The sequence below is a fragment of the Emys orbicularis genome, chromosome 6 (assembly GCF_028017835.1).
Source record: "Emys orbicularis isolate rEmyOrb1 chromosome 6, rEmyOrb1.hap1, whole genome shotgun sequence".
NCBI classification, from domain to species: Eukaryota; Metazoa; Chordata; order Testudines; family Emydidae; genus Emys; species Emys orbicularis.
In genome coordinates this window covers 70,545,185-70,568,183 of record NC_088688.1, presented here as the reverse complement: position 1 = coordinate 70,568,183, position 22,999 = coordinate 70,545,185, and the positions used below count along the sequence as shown (strand labels likewise).

General features: G+C 44.6%; 1 protein-coding gene, 1 long non-coding RNA gene and 2 other non-coding genes across 5 annotated transcripts in view; 1 reads left to right on the top strand and 3 right to left on the bottom strand.

Moving 5' to 3' along the window:
- The window catches only part of EPB41L4A (erythrocyte membrane protein band 4.1 like 4A), a 207,267-nt gene extending 205,326 nt beyond the window's left edge, over nt 1-1,941 (top strand). The window contains exon 23 of the mRNA XM_065406716.1: nt 1,813-1,941. Within this exon, the coding sequence (XP_065262788.1) occupies nt 1,813-1,941 (129 nt within the window). The remainder of the gene's footprint in view (nt 1-1,812) is intronic.
- Nucleotides 1,942-16,076: 14,135 nt separating this feature from the next.
- On the bottom strand, nt 16,077-20,009 carry LOC135880446 (uncharacterized). 2 transcript variants are annotated; one of them, XR_010561490.1, is made up of 4 exons: nt 19,874-20,009; nt 18,571-18,655; nt 17,507-17,571; nt 16,077-16,407 (listed from the first exon to the last, which is right to left on the bottom strand). It is a non-coding gene; the product is annotated as an uncharacterized LOC135880446 (long non-coding RNA). The 2 variants fall into 2 exon arrangements; XR_010561489.1 differs by having other exon boundaries at nt 19,928-20,009.
- On the bottom strand, nt 16,697-16,834 carry LOC135880742 (small nucleolar RNA SNORA13). Its single transcript, XR_010561518.1, has one exon. It is a non-coding gene; the product is annotated as a small nucleolar RNA SNORA13 (small nucleolar RNA).
- On the bottom strand, nt 18,042-18,173 carry LOC135880740 (small nucleolar RNA SNORA13). The gene has a single exon (XR_010561516.1). It is a non-coding gene; the product is annotated as a small nucleolar RNA SNORA13 (small nucleolar RNA).
- Nucleotides 20,010-22,999: the final 2,990 nt, after the last annotated feature.

Here is a 22,999-nt window from a genome sequence, read left to right as displayed (position 1 = left end):
GGTGGGTTTCTACCTACATACAAGTCCTTAGAAAAGTAGGAGCCACTTCCTCTGTGATTGCCACTAACAGTCACTGTCTGTACCAACGTCAGTTTGTTGGGAGTTTTTTTCAGCAATGCTACAGGATTTCTAGGAATCAAGGGAAAGCTCTGCTACTCTGATAGCATATATTGGAAAATGGGGTGCACTCATGCAGGTGTAGTCGGCTTGATTATTTAGTGGATTACTAAGCCTTTTGCTTCCCTGGCAAATCATTTCTTACTGGACTTTGTTTCAGTTTTGTGTGTCTTATGGTGCTTTTGTTGCTGTTGCTAGAGGTGAGGAAGGCATCTCTGGCCCAGCATGTTCAGTGAACAGTAACAGTGTTTTTGACTTTTCACTTTTTAGAACTTAATTTATTTTTCTTGCTAAAAATGTCTATCTTCACCATCAAATGGATGGAGTCAGTTATGGAAATGAAATTATTAGGAAGCTATGTCAGAGCACGTTGAAATGCAATACTCAGACTTTCCCCAAGATTCTGAAAGTCATGCTAAATGAGAAGAGCAGCTCTTCACACTAATTAATGTCTCTCTCCTGTATGGCAATTCATACGATCACAGAGGCTCACACTACATCCACTCCAATATTATAATATGGAATACAGATAGTACAAGTGAGATTAATGCATGCAGCAATTTACAAGCATTCACAGATCCAAACACTAACTGCCAAACAGATTCCAGCTATGTGTCTGTTCAGTTGAGACATGGGGACCTTGGCATGAGCTGGCACCTGGCCTGCTAGCATCACAGTGGGGTTTGTGGGTTTTTTTGTTTTTTTTTACATCTCAGTCTGGCTAAACAATGTTTAAAAGATTGATTTTTTTCTTAATAAGAATTAAGAACAGTTCAACAATAAGTATGAATTCTTCACAGGGTAAATATTAACCTTGCATGATTGAGTCCTTAAGGAATAATGAGAATTGCACAGATTTATTTTTTCCATACTCAGGAATTCACTATGTTGTCTTGTTTACACTCTGGTTGGTTTGAATCTGTTGTCCTGGAAGGAGTTAGCAGCATTGGGGTATCCCACATCAGCTAAACAAGCACTGTCAGGTCATTAATGCCCAACGAATGCATGTTTTTAATAATTGGCCAAATACCAAATAATTTAGTCTTGGTATTTGCTGACTATAGAATATGAATCCAAACAATGGCAAGGAACAACAGATAGGGGCAAGGGAAGAGGTCAGGCTAGCAGGAACAAGCATGTAATGGGTGTCTGTAACAGGGAGGGGTTGTAGAAGTATCCTGGCCTGGGCCAATGGAGAGAAAAGAAAAGTAGTTTTGGTATGTGATCAAATGCAAATATTCTCCCACAATGTTGGTATAGGTAAGTGAATCAGAGTTGTCACATCCTTAGCCTACATTTCACCTGCGAAGTAAGCAAATACCAATCCCATTCTGCTAAATGTTGATGGATCATTTATATCTGATTATTGCCACTATTGTAACAGTTCGCTCTGTTTTCCTGGAATCACTGTATAAAGAAACATCATAGCATTTTTGAAAGGGACACTATAAATAATTCAACCAGTTCTATTTTTAATATTTAAGCCCCAGTCCTGCATAAGGATCCAGCGCTTGGTCCCTGTGCTCTTAAGGAGTTCCATTGACTCCAACAGGACTCTGAGGGGCTCTAGAGTAGCAGATCCCAGTGCAGGATTGAGGCTAAGCCTGTAGCAAAGGAAGAGATGAAGGAAGTAATATATTAATTTTTCATTATATTTTCAACAGTGTATTTTTAATTTGTCTTTGTTCTCTTCAGAGGCGAAATGGGTCCAAAGATAGCCTGATAGAAGAAAAATCTCAGATATCCACTAACAGCCTGGATGGAAAACACAGTGCAAAGACAATAAAAACTGTACATGCATCACGCCTCAAGATAGAGACTTGATTGCCATAACTGAGGATGGTGTATGGATTCTGTTCCTTTGAAATTGGGAATTACACAACGGTTCAGATACTCTTTAGCTGGAAAATGTTTCTTTGGCATAAGAAAAGAAGAAAAATGTAAACTGGAGTGGTGGTAATTTTCTTAAATTTAAAACTCCAACCTGCTTGCTCTGAAGGGCAATCACTGTTTTCATCACTGGATACAGTTGCTTACGTGATTGCAAAGAAGTTGACTGGTTAGACAGTTGGAAGGGAAAGTGTTACTACAATTCAACAATTGCCAGATACTGTATTTTCAAAAGAGGAACAGAGGAATTGTCATGACAGATCAGACCTTGGTCTAATTCATTCAGTTGGCTGTTTCCAAGAGGCCAAGACCGGATGCTTCAGAGGAAGCGGTAAAACCCTCATAATACACTTGGCCAATTGTGCAATACTATATAATAGTGAGGAAATGTCTTCCTGACTCCATATGATGATCAGCTTATACGCTGAAGCATAATAGTTCTTATGTTTATTTTAGCCTAATGCAACTGCAGACACTGTTCTTGTTCATACAAATGTTGAATCCATGTTTAGATAATTGCCACAATCGTATCTTGTGGCATTGAGTGTCATGTAAAAATGGATTTCCTTTCACCAATTTTAAATGTGTTGCCTTTTAATGTGACAGTACTTGATTAGCCTTCTCTGTACTACTGATTATTTTATATACCCCTACCACATCTCTTAATTTTGTCCATTGAAAACTACAGTGAAAAATGTCTTGAATGGCCCAGGGCCAGTGTAATAAGACTGCCTAGTACACACAGACTATAAATGCTGGCTGGACAAAATTGTACTATAAACCTTGGAAACACTTCAAAGTGGCTACCTAAGATGGGTTGGCTAACAGTTGGTTCTTTGGTGCAGGCTTCATTGATCTAGTCTTTTTAAGCTCTTCTCATATGAAATCCCCCAATAATTCTAATCATTTGTAGTGTCCTTCTCTGGACTGTTTCTTCTGCTCACTCATTTCTGAGATAAGATGACCAAAACTGAATGCAATATGCAAAGTGAAGACAATATCATTGAATTATCTAGTGGCATCTTTTACTCTATATTTACTTTGTAAAACAGTGTAACATCTTACTTGCTTTTTTGACTGCTGTTACATGTTAAGCATATTATCTTCAATGAGCTGTTCGCACTGATGCCTGGATCTTCTGCTGAGAGGTTACGTCTAATTTAGAACCCATCATTGCTTCTTTGAATGTGCTTTACCTTGCACTTGTCAACATTGAATTTCATCTACTATTGTGCTAACCAGTTCCCTGTGTCAGCTAGGCTGGTATGGAGTCAAGCAAAATCCTTCCCAGGCCTGTAAGTAATTTTGTACTGAGTATATATTTGCCACCCCACTAACAACAGTCTGGCAGAAGTTGACTAACCACATTGTACACTACTTGTTCTACTACTGTTTGCTCAGAGTCTACTCTCCCATACTGATAAATGACTATTTTAGCCCTACTTTTCTATGCTATTGTTTAAATCAGTTTTTAATCTATAACAGGCATTTACCTCTTATTCTGCACTTACCAAGTTTCCTCGAGCACCTCTTGAGAGGGACTTCATCAGAAGGCTTGGGAAAGACTAATTTGTCAAGAGACAAGGTGGATGAGGTAATATCTTTTACTGGACTAACTTCTGTGGGTGAAAGAGACAAGCTTTCGAGGTACACAGACTCCCATAGTATGTCCTCTCCATTCACCAAGAGGAGAGTGAGTGGTGCATCATGGGAAATATAATCCAGCCAGAAAGCCTGCCCCAGAGGACAATGGGAGTACAAGGCACCTAAACTACAATTCCTGGTGCAATGCATTGTGGCATCAGTTTGAATTAGAAATGTTATCTTTCAGCAAAATATTTTGGCCCAAAGTGGAAACTTTCAGGGGCCGGGGGGGAAGGGAGGAGAAGATTCTCTTTTCTGACCAGATTTAATATTTGTAGATTCTTCATTCTTAGTTCCTTTAGAATGATGAATGCCATCTAGTACAGTATTGTTTGTATTGTGCCAATCCTAATGAGAATCAGACTCACTCTGTGGTAGGTACTAAATCCCTACCTCCATAGAATTTCAGTCAAATCTGCTACTAATTTTTTCCCCAGTATTTCTATTTTTGACATTGCTTCACCTTTACTACTCATGTACAGTTATCCTGGGATAAATATTACCAGTGTCCAGTATTTTTTTGCAAGTGCGAAATAACAAAAAAATAAAACAAAAAACAGCCTGTAAAATAAAAATGGAAAATCCTGCAGCGGTGGTAACTGTCCTGTGGGACTGGACCCAGCCCTCCCACTCCGGGCGTTGTGACCTGCGGTTTGACTCACTGCCATTTGGCTCAGTGGCTGCCCTCTCCTCCGCACCATCAGAGGGGCAGCCAGGCCAAACCTAAGTGGTGATGTGACCCTAGGTGGCCAGGGCACAATGCCCAGAGCAGAGAGTTGGGCCCACCCCAGCAGGAAAGGAGCCACCAGCTGCATGCAGGGCAGGCTCTCTCTGCAATCTCCCCCCCCCCCCTTTCCAGGCCTCCCACAGTAAAATGAAATTCCCCCAAAACCCTGCAAAGTTATAAAAATAATAATTTCCCAGGGCTCTAAATATTCTCTCTTCCTTTGTGGTGAAGACTAATATAAAAGCACTATTTAGTTTCCCTGCAGTTTCTTTATGCTCTTTGAACCTCATTTAGACTGGCACTCACACAGAATTGGGCTAAAACATTTTTAAACGTGGCTCAGCTTTGTTTACGGTGTTTGGTCAAACTGTTTTTATTTGGTCAAACTGTTTTTAAGGGCTGTTTAACAAGATCTCTCACTGTTGCAATCTGCTTCTTTGACAATACAGATGGAGACAATCATTGTTCTCTTTTACACTCTGATGGCCTACAGGATCCAATACCACTGTCAGCATACTACTTTTCTGATGAATCTAAAGAACTACATTACAAAAAAGTCCCCCTTACTGAAGTTTTGTGTCATAGTACCACCTCTTGGAATGCTCCCAAGGATATCAAAATTATGTTATGACTAACCATACTTAATCCTGAGTAACACACAGGAATTGATTCAGGAATGTACTGTAAATCAAGATACACCCCGCCTCTTGTTTGTTCAAGCATAAGCTGTTCCGAGGAGCAATTCTCCACAATGTGTTTGCAGTGATGTTTATTCATTGCCCATTATTACTGGTATTTTGTTACTTCCCTGACGTTTCTCAACATTCTGACTTCTTTACTGAGATATAATCTGGTAAAACATCCCTATTACTATACAGTACTTGTACTTTTATGACCTGAATTTTGTATCTGCACAGATTTCACATCCTGGCACTCTTCACAGTCTATGGCATTCTGTATGTACAAAGCTATTCCCACACATTTGACCTAAGCTCTCTTTCCTGTGTAGTTTCTAGTGTAGTTTATGGGTTTTGTATAGTTTCTAAGTACTCACAGCAAGAAATTGTGGTATTTCATTTATTCCACGATGTGTCAGAAATGCTAGGCTTTCTGGCTTCACCATTTTTTCATTTATGCTTCTTGGTAGCTGTATTCTCATTTATAAGGTGTGCATTTTATTATGTACCTCATCTTTGACTGAAGATTGTTTCAACTGTACTTCTAATGTACCTAGCAGGTTTTAATGTGTACCTTGTTTACTTCTCATTAGCTGCCATCTTAGTCATAGCTTATTTTAAATAATCCTTTAAAACCTAGCTAACTTTATGTGCTGGCAGTCTTTTCCCCTTTGGATAAAGAGGAAACCATCCATTCCTCGAGGACTAATATACTTAACCTCCTATTCTCAAACCTCTTTTCTCATTCACACATTGAAAAACTAATTCCACACTGAAACAGCTTAGTGAATAGAATAAGAGAGAAAGCTAAGGTAGAGGTCCTGGATTTAAACTACTGATCTTATTTCCAATTAGAAGGTTCAGTTCTTAATGACAAATACTACTTTTTCCTAGAGTTAGCATGATTAGACACAGTGCAATTTTGTCTACATATTGGGGAAAAAAGAATAAGAATTATATACAAATAATGGTTAAACTGAAAATAATTCATTTATTCAAACATATAAACTGAAAAATCAAACACTTGTTCTGACTGCCAGAAGCAAGCAGAGACCATAGTAGTAGCACTGTATCCTCTTATTATATAACACAAGGTAAAAATTCTCCATACTAATGAGTAACTATGGTCACTTGGATTTAAGTTGCTTTACATCAGATCATTTGAAGAAAATGCCCATTTAGTTAAATAACATCCTTTAACAAACAGGACCTTTCAAAGGTGCTAATCACCAGAACCACTTACTGTGTTGCTGCTGTATATTTAAGCTTGGCAGAATTTGATTTGATTTTTTTATAACTTTAACAGATAATATTGATTATTTTATGCATTTTCCCTATTTGTATTTTAAATTTTCACAGTTATGGAAAATTATGGGGATGGTGAGGATATTTAATGATAGCAGACATTGAGATTCAAAAAGTTAAAGCTATTTTATAAACCATTAAAACAAACTGTCAGTTTCACATGTCAAAATATACAAAGTAAATACCCTAAAATCAAACTCTAGTAAGTTCTCAGAAGCATTTTTCTTGCTTTGCCTAGCTGTACATTTTGATTATTATTGATGGAAATATTTTTTGTGTGTGTGTGTATATGTGTGTAGTGAAATTGACATTTACTGACATTTCCCTATAAAAAATCTAATCTTTCCAAGCCTATGTATACTATATGTAGGCCTAGTTAATGGAGTACTTGGATGGGACTCAAGACCTGGGTTCTACTCCCGGCTCAGCCACTGGCCTACTGGGTGACCTTGGGCAAATCACTTCAACTCTGTGCCTCAATTTCCCCATCTGTAAGATGGGGACAATGTTCCTCCCACGTAAAGTGCTTTGAGATCTACAGATGAAAAGCGCTAGGTATTGTACCACCTATACACCATCTATTGCTCATGTTCATCCATCACTTTAACACTGACCTTGCTTCTTCAGAGTATGCCACGTGACACTGACCACTAAATAGTGCTCTTCACCCTAAGTAGACTTCTGCTGCATTTCCTATGTTGATCTAACTCAGTAGCTAGTGTTGTCACTGAGAACTACTGTTAGTGTGCCCCTCTGTATATCCATGTAGCTCTTATTCAGATTCTTAATCTGAAACTCTTATTTAGGCTAATCTCTTTGTATTGTTGGGCTCTTGGCCCCAAAAAACATTACATCATTTTTTCTGTTCAATGTCCAAACAAGCCAACCATCTCTGTACAGTTGAACTCAGATGCAAATCAAGATGGAGTGAATTTTAACTCCCTCATGATTTCAGGATAACTTTTACTATAAAGCTAATTATAAAGATGGCTGTTTTAAAATACATGCAAGATCTCAGATCTGACTGTGAAGTATATACTGTATGTACACAAAGTTAAAAATTATCCATGAAACAGCGTGTGCTTTATTTTAAATTGAGTTGATAAGGTGGCAGTGTCAAAACTTATGTCCAGGTTATTTAAAATCAAGTAAAACTGTTAAATTTTAGTGTAAATTTTGTGTTTGCACGTTGCGTATATTATTTGCACGACATGAGAAGAAAATCAATGACTAATCTGATGGTAACATCTGTGTAATGCCAACTAAAAATCAACTTGGGGATATAACTTCACCAGAGAAAATGTATTCCACGGTAGCTGAAAGTGGTGCCAGTAAGTGTTCTTACACTCTTAGAATGAAGTTTCCATTGCTTAAACACTGACAAGCATCAAACTATCTTCCCAGTGCAAAAAGAATGGTCTAAAATATATGTGATTTTTCATAAATCAAGCTGCCTGGCTTTCTTTTGTAAATCAAGGACACACATCTCCTTAAGTCTCTGGCCCCTAATTCCTTCCTACATCTGTTTCCTGAATAGCTCATACAGTGAAAGGAAATCACCTCCCTTCCACACAAACATTTCCATGTGCTTCAGTTCTTGTGAGAATATGAAGAAATATAATGCAATCTGATAGATTACTGTATGGTATCCTTCTCCTCTGATTAATGTACAATAGTGACACTTTTCAACTCTACATATACATAACCTGCCAAACAATACTATAATCCACTCAATAGCTATGCTAAGAATGCTTGGGCTGGTCAGGACTGGTAGTCAAGCTATTTCAGAAATTCAATCTGTATTCTGCTCAATGTAAATTACTTGCCTGTTCATTGTGTGCTTGACCTTAATGAAAAACACAGGCTTTCCTCTCTATGCTTAAACGTTCAGGATTATCAGAGAAGCTCGAGTCATCACTAGAGAATCACACAAGAGTTTGGGACATCATGGGGCAGGATCAGAAAATTAAACCAGTGTAAAATAACTTCAAACAACTCCCGATAAGGCAGACCACAAAACTGATGCCCCGTAAGCCCAGCTGTAATTGAAAACAACAGTCATGTTCTCCTTTTTCCTCCCTTATTTCTTGCGTAGTAACCCTACCCACTATTGTGGGGACGTATAAGTACCCACTTAGAACAGATTAGGCAATTGCCTTCCCCTAGAGAATTGAAAGGAAGAGATTTTCCACAATTTGAAGAACAGTGAAGAGGCACTAGGGAAATTATCACCATTACAAGCAATTAGTGACTTTGCTAAATGGGTTTTATACCTGAGTCCTCACAATGTAACAATCTGAATGATGATTTTAAGTATAGCTAAATACAAAAAATATTTTTTTATTTCCCTTATAACAGTGACTTTTTATCTCTCACTGCTTCTTTTACATGGTTGTTAAGCCACAGTGGCTCTTTTTTAGTTCTTTTACTGTTTTTTAATTTGGGTTATACATTTAAGTTGGGCCTCTATTATGGTGTCTTTGAAAAGTGTCCATGCAGCTTGCAGGGATTTCACTCTAATCACTGTACCTTTTAATTTCTGTTTAACTAACCTCCTCATTTTTGCATAGTTTCCCTTTCTGAAATTAAATGCCACAGCGTTGGGCTGTTGAGGTGTTCTTCCCACCACAGGAATGTTAAATGTATATTATTACGGTCACTATTTCCGAGCGGTTACCTCTTGGACCAGATCCTGCGCTCCACTCAGGACTAAATCGAGAATTGCATCTCCCCTTGTGGGTTCCTGTACCAGCTGCTCCAAAAAGCAGTCATTTAAAGTATCGAGAAATTTTGTCTCTGCATTTCGTCCTGAGGTGACATGTACCCACTCAATATGGGGATAATTGAAATCCGCCACTATTATTGAGTTCTTTATTTTGATAGCCTCTCTAATCTCCCTTAGCATTTCATCATCACTATCACTGTCTTGGCCAGGTGGTCGATAATAGATCCCTACTGTTATATTCTTATTAGAGCATGGAATTACTATCCATAGAGATTCTATGGAACATGTGGATTCATTTAAGATTACTTCATTTGATTCTACATTTTCTTTCACATATAGTGCCACTCCCTCCCTACCCCCCGCATGACCTGTTCTGTCCTCCTGATATATTTTGTACACCAGAATGATCGTGTCCCATTGATTGTCCTCACTCCACCAGGTTTCTGTGATGCCTATTATATCAATATCCTCCTTTAACACGAGGCACTCTAGTTCACCCATCTTATTATTTAGACTTCTAGCATTTGTGTACAAGCACTTTAAAAACTTGTCACTGTTTATTTGTCTGCCCTATTCTGATGTGTCAGATTCTTTTTTATGTGAATGTTTCTCATCTGATCTGGCCCATACTTTATCCTCATCCATCCTCTGCTCCTGACTAGAACCTTGAAAATAGACTCTCCTCTAAGAGAAGTCTCTGTCCGATCCACGTGCTCCTCTGCAGCAGCTTTCCCCTAATTCTTAGTTTAAAAACTGCTCTGCAACCTTTTTAATGTTAAGTGCCAACAGTCTGGATACACTTTGGTTTAGGTGGAGCCCATTTCTCCTGTATAGGCTCCCCCCATCCCAAAAGTTTCCCCAGTTCCTAATAAATCTAAACCCCTCCTCTCTACACCATCGTTTCATCCATGCATTGAAACTCTGAAGCTCTGCCTGCCTACCTGGCCTTGCGCGTGGAACTGGAAGCATTTCTGAGAATGCCACCATAGAGGTCCTGGATTTCGGTCTCTTTCCTAGCAGCCTAAATTTGGCCTCCAGGACATCTCTCCTACCCTTCCCTATGTCATTAGTACCTACATGTACCACGACCACCGGCTCCTCCACAGCACTACACATAAGTCTATGTAGATGCCTCGAGAGATCCGCAACCTTCACACTAGGCAGGCAAGTCACCATATGGTTCTCCCAGTCATCACAAGCCCAGCTATCTATGTTTCTAATGATCGAATCTCCCATTACTAACACCTGCCTTTTCCTAATGACTGGAGTTCCCTCCCCCGGAGAGGTAACCTCAGTATGAGAGGATACCCCAACATCATCTGGAAGGAGGGTCCCAACTATGGGATGGTTTCCCTCTGCTCCCGTTGGCTGATCTCCTTCCCTGAGCCTTTCATCCTCCTTAACAGCGCAGGGGTGGTACAAATCTACAGTGTCCTGGATAGCCTCATCAACATACCTCTCTGCCTCCCTTAGCTCCTCCAGTTCCACCAGCCTGGCCTCCAAAGCCTGTATGCTCCTTGCATCGAATGCACACATATGCCACCCGCCCACAGGGCAGGCAATCATACATGCTACACTGAGCACAGTAAACAGGATAGCCCCCACTCTGCTGCTGGGCTTCTGCCTGCATTCTCTCCCACAGCTACCTACGTTAATGAGATGTTTTTTGTTGAAATCAAGAAGTTTTGATTATAGTTTAGTTTAAAGGTTTTAAAGAATGGCAAGTGTATTTCATCCCCTTCCCACCCCCCTTCCAAACTCCCTCTCGAAACTCCCTCTTAGCGGCCCGTTCGCAAAGCTCCCTGGTTGCTTGCTCACTGCTTTATAAAGCCATGGCCTTCCTGATAGCCCCACCCCCTGACTAAGGCTCAGCTAATGAACAGAGGCTTCTAGATTTCAAACCTTGTTTACAAGCTCACAGCTTCCAACTACTGGCCAGAGCACACGGTCCGTACAAACAAACACACAGACAAACACAAGCTCAGCACACAGCACGTAACCCCCAAACACAAACGCACACTACAGACAGCCACTTACCCCATTTGCTCCACCTTCACCTGGAGAACTCCCTCTCAAAACTCTGTTAGCGGCCCCTATTCGAAAAAGCCATGGTGGACCATCGGTCCTGGGCTCGGGAAACGAGCACTGAGTGGTGGGATCACATCGTGATGCATGTATGGGATGACTAGCAGTGGCTGCAGAACTTTTGGATGTGCAAATCCACCTTCCTGGAACTGTGTGAAGAGCTCATGTCAGCACTGCGGCGCAAGGACACCAGAAAAAATGGTTACTAACCTTTCCGTAATTGTTCTTCGAGATATGTTGCTCATGTCCATTCCTAGGTAGGTGTATGTGCGCCGCGTGCACCGTCGCCAGAAAGTTTTCCCCTCAGTGGTATCCATCGGGTTGTCTCCGGCGCCCCCTGGAGTCACGCCCTCATGGCGCTTTATATAGGAGCCCACCGACCCACCACCCCCTCAGTTCCTTCTCGCCGGTAACTTCGACAAAGGGGTAGGAAGGCAGGTTTTGGAATGGACATGAGCAACACATCTCAAAGAACAACAGTTACAGAAAGGTTACTAGCGTTTTTTTCTTCTTTGAGTGCTTGCTGATTTCCATTCCTGTGTAGGTGACTCTCAAGCAGATGTAGGAGGTGGGTTCAGAGTTCAATGACAAATGGAGTGTAGCACTGCTCTGCCAAAACCAGCATCATCTCTAGCCTGCTGTGTGATGGCGTAGTGGGGTGTGAAGGGGTGGACTAAAGACCATGTCACTGCTCTACAGATATCCTTGACGGAAACCTTTGCCACGAATGCCGCAGAAGGCCCTCGTGAAATGTGCCATCAGTGCCAGAGCAGGGACTTGCCAGGTCATAGCACGTGTGAATACAAGTAATCCATGAAGAAATTCTTTGGGCCAAGACTGGGAGGCCCTTTATCCTGTCTGCCACGAAGAGCTGAGAAATCTTCCTAAACGATCTGGTCCCATCTATGTAGAAGGCCAGCACCTGCCTGACATCTAATGAGTGGAGCCTCTGCTCCTGGCTATTGGCATGTGGCTTTGGGAACAAGATGGGAAGAAAAATGTCATAGATGGTTGTGGAACTCCGACACCACCTTTGGGAGGAAAGCTGGGTGGGGGCGCAGCTGCTCCTTGTCCTTGAAGAATACCGTGTAGGGTGATTCTGAAGTAAGGGCCCTGATTTCTGAGACCCTCCTGGTTGAGGTAATGGCTACAAGGAAGGCCACTTTCCACGACAAGCAAAGCAAAGAGCATGTCATCAAGGGTTCAAACGGTATCCCTGTGAGTCTTGAGAAAACCAAGTTAAGGTCCCAAGGCGAGATCGACTGTCTCACCTGCAGGTAGAGCCTGTCCAGTCCTTTCAGAAAACGGCTACAATGCGCGTTAGCAAAGAAGGACTTACTGCTCATGCCCGGATGGAATGCGGAACTAGCTGCCAGGTGCACCCTAATCCAAGACACCCACAGCCCTTGCTCTTTTAGATGTAACAAATAGTCCAGAATACACGGTATGGATGTTCGAGTGGGTAAGATCCCCTTCTGCCCTACCCAGATTGAAAACCTATTCCATTTTACCAGGTATGTCACCCTGGTGGATGGCTTTCTGCTCTCAAACAGAACCTCCTGAACCGGGCTTGAGCACACTAATTCCGAAGGGTTCAGCCATGCAGCTTCTAGGCCATCAGATGGAAGGACTCAAGGTTCGGATGAAGGAGACAGCCGTGTTCCTGGGAGATCTAGTCTGGAAGCAGTGGTAGGGTGATTGGTTTTCCAACTGAGAGCTCCAGGAGGGTGGTGGACCAATGTTGGTACAGCCAGGCTGGTGCTATCAGGATCATGCTCACTCCCTACCCCCCTTGACCTTCAGCAGGACCTTGTGTATGAGCAGAATGGGTGGGAATGCATAGAAAAGATGGTCCTTCTAGGGCAGAAGGAACGCATCTGCGAGCAAGCTCAGACTGGGATTCTGAAAGGAGCAGAACTGTAGACACTTCCTGTTGTGTTTTGTTGCAAACAAGTCTATCTGGGGAGTTCCCCACCTCTGCAAAATGTCCCTCACAACATCCGGGTGAATGGACCATTCATGTTTGGCGAAGGACCTGCTGAGATAAGGCGCTAACCCATTCTGGGCCCCTGGAAAGTAGGAAGCCTTGAGGTGGATTGAGTAGGTTATGCAGAACTCCCACAGGCTTCCTGGCATAGATGAAAGGAGCATGCTCCACCGTCTCTTGCTATAGAACAGGGGTTCTCAAACTTCATTGCAGCACGACCCCTCTTCTGACAAAGTTACTACATCACCCTGGGAGGGGGACAGGAGATACCCAGGGTGAAGGGTAAGGGGGCAGCAGGCCAAGCCCTGCCACCCCAGCTGCAGGGAGGGGGGACAGCAGCCACAGCTCCATTGCCCCAGGCAGGGGTGGAGCTTAGGCTTCAGCTTCAGGCATGGGTTCCAGCTAGTCTAATGCTGGCCCTGGTGACCCCATTAAAATGGGGTCATGACCCACATTTTGAGAACCACTGATATAGAATATCAGTCGTGTTGTCTGTAAGCATCGACACACACTTGTCTTAGAGGTGGGGCTGGAACATTTGCCAAGCAAGGCGCACCGCTCTGAGTTCTCTCACATTGATATGTAGCAAGAGCTCCTCCTGGAACCAGGGGCCTTGAGGGTCCCCAGGTGAGCTCCCTATCCCAGTGTGGAAGCATCAGTGACTAGAGACATTGATGGCTGTGGTCTCCTGAATGGAACGCCCGCACTTACCACGCCTGGGTCCAACCACCATAAGAGAGTCGATCACTGAAGGGAGAAGTGTGACCACTCTGTCCAAGCAGTCCCAGCCTGGTTGGTACACTGTCACAAGCCAGGCCTGAAGCGGTCTGAGTCGCAGCCTCACATGTACACAATGCCACATGCCCCAGGAGCTTCAGGCAGGTCCTCGCAGTGGTGGTGGGATGTTTTCTGAGGCTATGATTGAGCAGAGTGTCTAGAATCTGGCTTCTGGTAAGAAGGCTTTGGCCTGGACTGAGTAGAGGACTGCACCTGTGAACTCCTATTCTTTGAATGGGGGCAAAGTTCAACTTGTGTGTTCAACAGGCCTAGCATCAAAAAGGTTGACTATTAATTGAATATGCTCTTCCACCTGAGCACTGGACCGACCTCTGACCAGCCAGTTGTTGAGGCAGGGATACACTAGTACTCTTCGTTTTCTCAAGGGGGCTGCTGACAGGCCAAAAAGCAATACTGCGAACTGATAGTGTACCTGCCCCACCACAAACCAGAACTGTCTGTTGCCCAGGAGTATGGAGATGTGAAAATGTGTCTCTCTCCTTGGTGACGGAGAGCTGGGCTGCGATGTGGTGCCTGTCCCTCATGAAAGCTGGCTCACTCCTCATGGAGGCAGAGTACATCAACCGAAAGGGCTCCTTCTCCATGGTCTTGCAGGTGCTAGTGGATTATGGGGGCTGTTTCAGTGACATAAAGGCAGGGTGGTCAGGAAAGGTGCATGATGCACACATCTTTAGGAACACACTGGACTGTATAGAAAGCTGCATGCTGGGACTTTCTTTCCAAACCTGAAGATTCCAATGGGGGATGCAGAAATGCCCAAAGTAATCCTTAGAGACCCTGCCTACCCCTTGCTCCCATGGCTCATGAAGCCTTGCAGCAAGAAGTGTTTCAACAGGTGCCAAATGACCACTGAATGTGCCTTCGGACGATTAAAAGAACAATGGCGCTATCCTGTTAGGTTAGACCTAAATGAGGAAAATACTCCAATGGTCATCGAGGCCTGCTGTACTCTGCATAATATTTGCAAATCAAAGGGGAAAAAAGTTTCCCTGGGGTGGACCGCTGAGGCTAATCAGCTGAGTTTGAGCAGCCAGATAGAAGGGCAACTAGAGAGGCACAGTGGGAGGCTATTTGAGTCAAGGAGGCTTTGAAGGAGCATTTTGACAGAGTCCCAGTAATGTGTGTTTATATGATGCAGTCAGCCAGGCAATGTTTGCGTGCCAGCTTGAATTACTGCTGTAGTGCTTGCTTCCTGAGCATTAACTGTACTAAGCAAATCCTACTTATAGCCACTGTGTTTCAATGTTAGCACTGAGGATGTATGTCACAAATAGACTGGAGTTTAATAACCAGATAAAACTCAAACTTTTGGTCAGTCTCACGGTTAGAGCTCTCACAGCTGGGTGTAAATCCAGCTTTCGTTGAGAAGCCAGTCCCTAGGTGTGGAGCACACGGAGTACTGAGAGGGACCAGGAACACATGAGGAACGCAGATGGGGAGTTTGGGGAGGGTACATACCTGTGTACCTTCAGGACTGCAGAGTTCAAACTGCTGACCAGAGCAGTCATGGGCATTGTGGGACACCTGCTGGAGGCCAATTAGGGCATCTCCACTGAGGCTGAGTTGTTCTAACTACATTGCAAAAAGCTCTATGATGCTCATCAAGGTAGTTTTATTATGTTGGCATAACAGGGGAGTTATATCAGCAGGAGGAGCATTTCAGTGTGTACACCTTCACTGTTCTGTTGACAAAACTGTGTAGCATAGACAAGGCCTAAGCCTCTGTGCAGAGTTCCCTTGTTGATCAAAGTTAAGGAAATGACATATTTGGATATAATTTCTACACTAACTTCTGCCTTGTGTATTTGATTCTACTTTTTATAGATGAAGGTATAGTTTACAGCCTATGACTGATGCTGAAAGACACACTGATCTTTACATTGAAATAAAGCAATTAAGCTTTATAGGCAATGCAACTTGGAAAGTGAAGATTTTCAAAAGGAACAGCTGAGTAAACAATTTATATTTCCTCACACTATCAAAACCAAGGTACTTCCAGTCACTTCAAGTGTTAAAGTTTCCCATATACTCTTGGCAATAACGATCACCATTTGTTAGTTATTCTGGTTCAATATTAATGGACTAACATTCACCCCAAACAAATACAGATGTACTGGTAAATCAGGATCAATATTTTATTACCACAGTATAACAACTGATTTTAGTTAACTGAGAAGCTGGTACTTAAAAAAATTCAACAAATGCAGCAATTAAAAATAAATATATAGTCTTTATTTTTTAGTACCCAAGACCATTCCCCCACCACTGCCGCATATAGTTAAAAGCTATTTGAGTCTTCTTGTGAACATACTAGTAATATGTTACCATGATTTACAGATTTCCAAATTCCATCTTTTAAAAACTCATCTTCCTGTATATTTCTTCCAGAACATTCTTCTGGTGGAAGAAATGCTGCCGAACTTGAGCTGTAGAAATTCTGTAGAAATCTTTACTGAAAAAAAATACTGAGTATCAGATGAGATATGTTTATGAATTATTCTTTAGCAATCTGCAAGATCCTCTAGGGTGGTTGAAAATGCCTTTGCAGAGACTTAACTGTTTCAAAGATGAAACAAAACCTGACTTTGTGAAGCTATTTTTTTTAAGTATCTACATGTATAGGAACATCTTCAGAGGTTAATTCCTAAATCAAGTTCCTTGCTCCATTATGCAGGACTTCAGATCCTATTTTAACTACAAGCACTATTCTAAATTTAGTTACGATAGAAGCTGAGTCACAAAACTGTCCCGTATACAGCAGAATCATGGGAGAGATTAATTGCCAACATCAAATAATGCTGCGGAAGGACTTTTTTTTTTTATGCCTTTCTTGACACCACAAACATTAATAACAAAAATGAATGGGCAACACAAAGGCAAGAATGCTACATATTCTTAAAAAATGCTTAGTTGTAAAGTTTGCCAGTTAAACTGCAGTCTTAGCCAAGAAATATCAAAATGTTATACTGCAAGTTATAGGAAGAAAAGTACTTTTTAAAAAAATGTGTGCGTGTTATTTGTAGTGTTATTTAAATGGTTTAATGTAAGATTATCATGCTTGTAAACATTAAGTAAGAACAAGAGAACTAAAGATTTCACTTCCAGTGGAAACTAGAAAAAGCGATTATGATTCACTTCTGACTGCTGCAATTTAGCTTTGGGGCACTAGGCGAGACAACTGCCTGAGGTTTGATTAGCTTATGATGTTTTGCACCAATATTCTGCAACTAATTTTAGTTTTGGAAGATACTTATGAACATTTAATCAGTAAAAATTAGTTAGATCATCCTTGCCCACCTTGGACACTGGAGCATTCTGCATGACCTTACAAGCAAAGTAGCCAATTAAGCGTTACAAAAGAAATACCACAGATTTAGAGTTTTGTAGAGTAAGAGCTCTCACCAAACTAAATAGACATGACAAACTGCAAGTAAATAATCAACATTTATGGAATAAGACCTAAAGGTTCTGCCCATATACAAATGGAACCTTTCACTTTAACCAATGTAGACTCTGAATTCAAAAGAAAAAAAAACACATTTCTATCTTACCATAGTATACAAAGCCATATGTACAGAAACTGTAGTCTTCTATTCATTCAGACTAATTTTCTCCACTGAACAGAAACAAATACAAGTTAGTACAATGAACATGTATTGCTCCAACCCCACCCATCACCATTTTCTTAGAATTTTTTGTTTTAAGAGCAACCCTGCACACTGCTGAAACACTTCTAGGTACAGCACCAAATCAAGCCAGCAAGTGTCTAGCAATTAAAATCAATTTTGTGGCTCTATAATTATATTTGGACAGGAAGGAACCTCCCTTGAAGGTACTAGTAAGTAGCAATTAGCAAACTAAATTTCACCAAAATATATCAAAATTCTGGCTAGCTCCAAGAGATTAATTCAATGTCTATTATAATGGTCAAGAAAAACAACGCTGAAGGCAAGATATAGTGGGGATGGGTGAGGTTGTGTGGCCTACAATGTGCAGGAGGTCATACTACTAAATGATCATAACAGTCTCTTCTGACCTTAAAGACTGCTCATACATACCACCCAAACATCAACTTTTCTACAGAGATTCTGTCCTTGCAGAATTGTGGAGGGGAAAAGTACATAACCATCTCCCAAAACCGTTTCAGCAAGAGTTCTTGTATGCCTTTTTTGACACCACGTTCACTGTGGGAGATAGTGAATGGGTAACACAAAGGCAAATATTTATATTTGTAAAGTGATCATTTCATTTCTCAGTGCAAAACCTAGCTTAACAGCATATAAACAAATGGTCACCTCCAAAAGAGACCTATTTATAAGTATCAGAGGAGTAGCCGTGTTAGTCTGAATCTGTAAAAAGCAACAGAGGGTCCTGTGGCACCTTTAAGACTAACAGAAGTATTGGGAGCATAAGCTTTCGTGGGTAAGAACCTCACTTCTTCAGATGCAAGAGATGCCTTGCATCTGAAGAAGTGAGGTTCTTACCTATGAAAGCTTATGCTCCCAATACTTCTGTTAGTCTTAAAGGTGCCACAGGACCCTCTGTTGCTTTCTATTTATAAGTAAATTTTTGAATTATATACAAATGTCAGGTATTCCATTAAAAATAATCATACCATTCAGGAACTGTCATACCAACTTCTTGTAAAGTGGTATTTGTCAACTTGGCAAAGCGCATCAATGGGCATTGTCTGCCTACATCTGAAAAACAGGAGGAAAAAAGATAAAATATAACGAATGTCTAAACAGATCAATTTAAAGTCAAACTAATTTTGCATACAAGTAAATTTTGTCCTCAATGCCACTGGCTTCATAGGGCTCTTCTGGCAGCCAGTGATTATGTAGAAGACCCAGCCACATTTCATGCTAGCTTTATGGAGACTGCTCTACAAAACGGAAGGATTCCTCCCTCCTCCAAATTGTGTGATCTGCCTATGGCTGGCCATGCTGATTTTAAGGGTGCATTGTGCAGTAAAAAACCCAGCCCAAAACCTGAGCACATTAGAGAATGTGAGTTATGCATGCAGAAAACCCAGTCTTCTACAAAATTTGACAGATCTCCCAGGACACCAAGGAATAGATGAAGATGAGCAGCAGTATCATTGTTCCCTCACTCAAAAAACATGCCCAATAGCTTTCAGGGCTTTCACAGAAGTGGGGTGTGTGAAATGTTGCCCCAAGCATCACCATGCTATGGCCAGTCAGTCCCATTTTTAAGAAGTACCCAAACCCTGGGTCGAGCACGTGTGATTTATCAGTCTACTCGGCGCTGTTCCCCATGCACCACGAGCACGCACAGCCCAAACACCTTTTGGTTTGGGGCTTTCTTGGCATCGCCTGCGTTAGTTACAAACATGCACGTGTACCACTCCGAAACCCGGGAAAGCACGCGGAGCTGAGCAGCCATTGGGCCGACAGCACGTACCAAAATCCTCACTCGCTCGTGGCAACTCCACGCGGACGCGCCCGAGGATTGCCGCTGGGACCCGCGCCCGAGTCACACGAACGGCAGCGGCTCCCCCCGCCCGCCCGAGGCAGGGTCAGCGGCACCAGCCCGCCAGTCACGCCGCTTCCACCCAACAGGGGGTTCGGCCCCGGACACGCTTGGGCCTGCGGGGGGAAGGGGGCGGCCGCCTGACGGGCCGAGCGGTCACAGCGCGGCCGGGCTGCGAGAGGCGCGAGCCCCCGGGCCGCTCCCTTTTCCTCATGGGCCGACCCCGCCGGCCTCGCGCCAGGCCGGCCACTGCCACGGGACGCGAAGTCTCGGCATGCGGGCGGGCGGGCGCGCGCTGGACGCACAGAGCGCGGGGGCTCGTGCACGGAGCTAGGCGCCGCCAGGCCCAGCCGCCCCCAACCCGCAGCACTGGAGAGTGAACCACCTCCTCGCCCCGCCCCCCACTACGGAGCCGGCTAACCCGCCTGTGCTCTCGAACCACGCGCCCCTGCCCAGCGGCTCTGGCTGGGCCGGCTCACCACGAGGCTCCCAAACAGACCGGCCCAGTGGCCGAGCAGCAACCTCCCCATGTCCGCTCCCTTCCCGCCTGAGAGAGAGAGAGACTCCACCCCCCACTCCCAGCATGCCCCAAGCCGGACAAACCACTCTGCAGGGAGGAGCGGCGTGTACCAACGCCGGAGAGGGGGCCGACTGTACCAGCGCCTCACACAGACAGGGGAGGAGGGGGAGGAGAGTGTACCAACTCCACCGGGAAGGAGGGGGCTGGTTTGTAAATCCATTACTCCACCCCCTGCAAAGGCTGGGCAGGAGACAGGTCGAAGAAAGAATTCTTCCCTTGACCGCCTGCTGGATCTACAGTGGGGGTTTGGTTAGGGCCACCTAACTATGTCTTACAGGCAGGACATTTGTCACAGCCTGAGCAATGTAGCTAGGTGGACCTACGTTTTAGGTATAGACCAATGTGCTGCTAATACAAATGCTCAATCAGTGCTATTAAACCAAGCACACTGTAAAGCTCAGGTGTTGTTTTGCAGTGTGAGGGCTCCCACTCAAGCTAGACTAACTTGAGAGGAGTTAATCTTAGGCGTTATCTACACTGCCATTTTACAGCGCTGCAACTTTCTCCCTCAGGGGTGTGAAAAAACACCCCCCTGAGCGCTGCAAGTTTCAGCGCTGTAAAGTGGCAGTGTAGACAGTGCACCAGTGCTGGGAGCTGCATCCCTCATGGGGGTGGGTTTTTTACAGCGCTGGGAGAGCTCTCTCCAGTGCTGGGGCCACGACTACATAGCCACAGTAAAGCGCTGCCTTAGGGCATGTCTACACTCGCAGAGTTACAGCGCAGGGAGTTAAAGCACCGCACAGAGAGCGCTGAAGGGAAACCGCTGTTGTGTGTTCACACTGTCAGCTGCCCGCGCAATAGCATGTTCACCCTTGCAACAGTATTCGGAGCGTTGCACTCTGGGCAGCTATCCCACAGAGCACCTCTTTCTCTTCTGCCGCTAAGACTTGTCACTAACTGGCTGACCCCAGGCAAGCACACATGAGCCACAAGACCCCCCAAAATGGTGAGTAGCTGCAGGAGCAGGATAAATCACTCTTCCCGGACACTGCTGTACACTGGGCACGTGGCTCTTGGGGAGAGCCAGCACTGCAGGGGGGGCCTGATAATCATTCCTGTCCCCACACTTTCCACAGGCTGTGATCATTATGGAAGATATCTCGCTGCTGAGGGTGAGCAGGGAATCAAGGGAGGGTCTTCTCCAAGACTGTGGCTTCCGCCCTGACCCCTGTGTGGCTCGCCTGGTGCAGCAATGGTCCCTCCCCAACTCCCCATGAGGCACAGTGGTGCAGGAAAGTAACCGTTAAGGGGGCAAGAAACAAAGCAGCTCTGCCGAGGAACCTGCGGCAACGGATTGCCCAGTATTTCCATGAGAGTTTCCTGGAGATCTCTGAGGGAGATTCCCGTGAAGTGAGGGAGTCAAATAACAGCCTGTTCCACTGCTCAGACTAGGCGTGCGGTGGGAGACAAGCCTGCTTTCTGCAACCCTCCTTCCCCCAACAACTCGCTTCAGTGATTCCCAAAATCAAATCCACTTACCCAAGGCCTCCTCTCCTGTTTGCGCTTCGCCAACATCCAACAGCTGTGACTGGGTAGCCTCCTCCGGGGTAGAAAAGAGCTCCCAGCTGCATGCATCTTTGACCTCCGAGTCATCCTCTGCCTCTGGGTCCCCCTCTCCCTCCACATCCTCGTCCACTCCTGGCTCAGTCCACTCTCGACTGGCACACAAGCCACCGAAGTATCCACAGTGGTCTTCGCAGTGGAGGTGAGGTTGCTGCCGAGTATCGCATCCAGCTCTTTGTAGAACCAGCAGCTTGTGGGGCGTAGCACGGGAGCGGCGGTTTGCCTCCAGCGCCTTGTGGTAGGCGTTCCACAGCTCTTTCACTTTGATCCTGCACTGCAATGTGTCCCGGTCATGGCCCCTTTCTGTCATGCATTGTGAAATCTGTCCATAGGTGGTATAATTCTGACAGCTGGAGCACAGCTGGGACTGCACAGCCTCCTCTCCCCAAATGCTGATGAGGTCCAGCAGCTCAGCATTGCTCCAAGCGGGGGATCGCCTGGTGTGTGAAGCAGGCATGGCCACCTGGAAAGATGTGCTGAGACCACTGCACACGTCACTAAGCAAACAGGAAGGGGACTTTCCAAATTCCCAAGGAATTTACGGGGTGGGGATGACAGTTGGTCACTTGAGGGTAGGGCAGAAGAGTTCAAACCAATGACCAGAGAGGCGAGAACAAGTATTGTGGGACACCTCCCGGAGGCCAATCGCAGCGCTGTAATTGACCATGGTGTCTACACTGACACTGCAATGCTGTGGTCCCGGCACAGAAAGCTGCACACCTCTGTAGTGGGGCGGCTGCCCCACTCCCTGAGAGTATGGGCTGCGGCAGGTGAGTGGGCCTGTGCAGACGCACAGCCAATGGGAGAAGGGCTTATTGGGAGCCAATCAGGGCCCAGATTGGAGGCAGCCAATCAGGGCCAGGCTCAGCCCTATAAAAAGGCTGCACAGGGAGCAGAGAGTCAGTCTGTCCCAGGCCTTTGACAGGAGAAGGTCTATCACTAGGGTGGGAGACTAGTACCTGGGACAGTGCAGTGTTGGGCAGGCCCAGGGGAGCAGAAGGTAACTCTAGCCTGGTGTCTGCCAGGCTGCAGGCTCTGAGGGGAAGGGCCTAGCCGGTGCAAGGGGCCGAAGGGGAAGTGGCCCAGGGAAGTAGGCAGATGGAGGGGAGAGAAGGAGGACAGCGAGGCTGCTGCCAGAGGGTCCCTGGGTTGGGACCCAGAGTAGAGGGCGGGCCTGGGTCCCCTCCTTCCCCCCCTTGCAGTACACCCAGCCATTGGCTGTAGGGAGCGGCCATTATAGACCACGCCAGATCCCTGACAGGAGGGATTAGACTTTAGGGTGTGTGGTTGACCATGGTGGCTGGACATAGAGACTGCTGATTGACCACCAACCCCCCCCCTGGAAGGGGGTGTGGAAGGACTAAGGGGCTCTGCCGGAGGGCAGTGGTCCTGAAGAGGACGCTGCGAG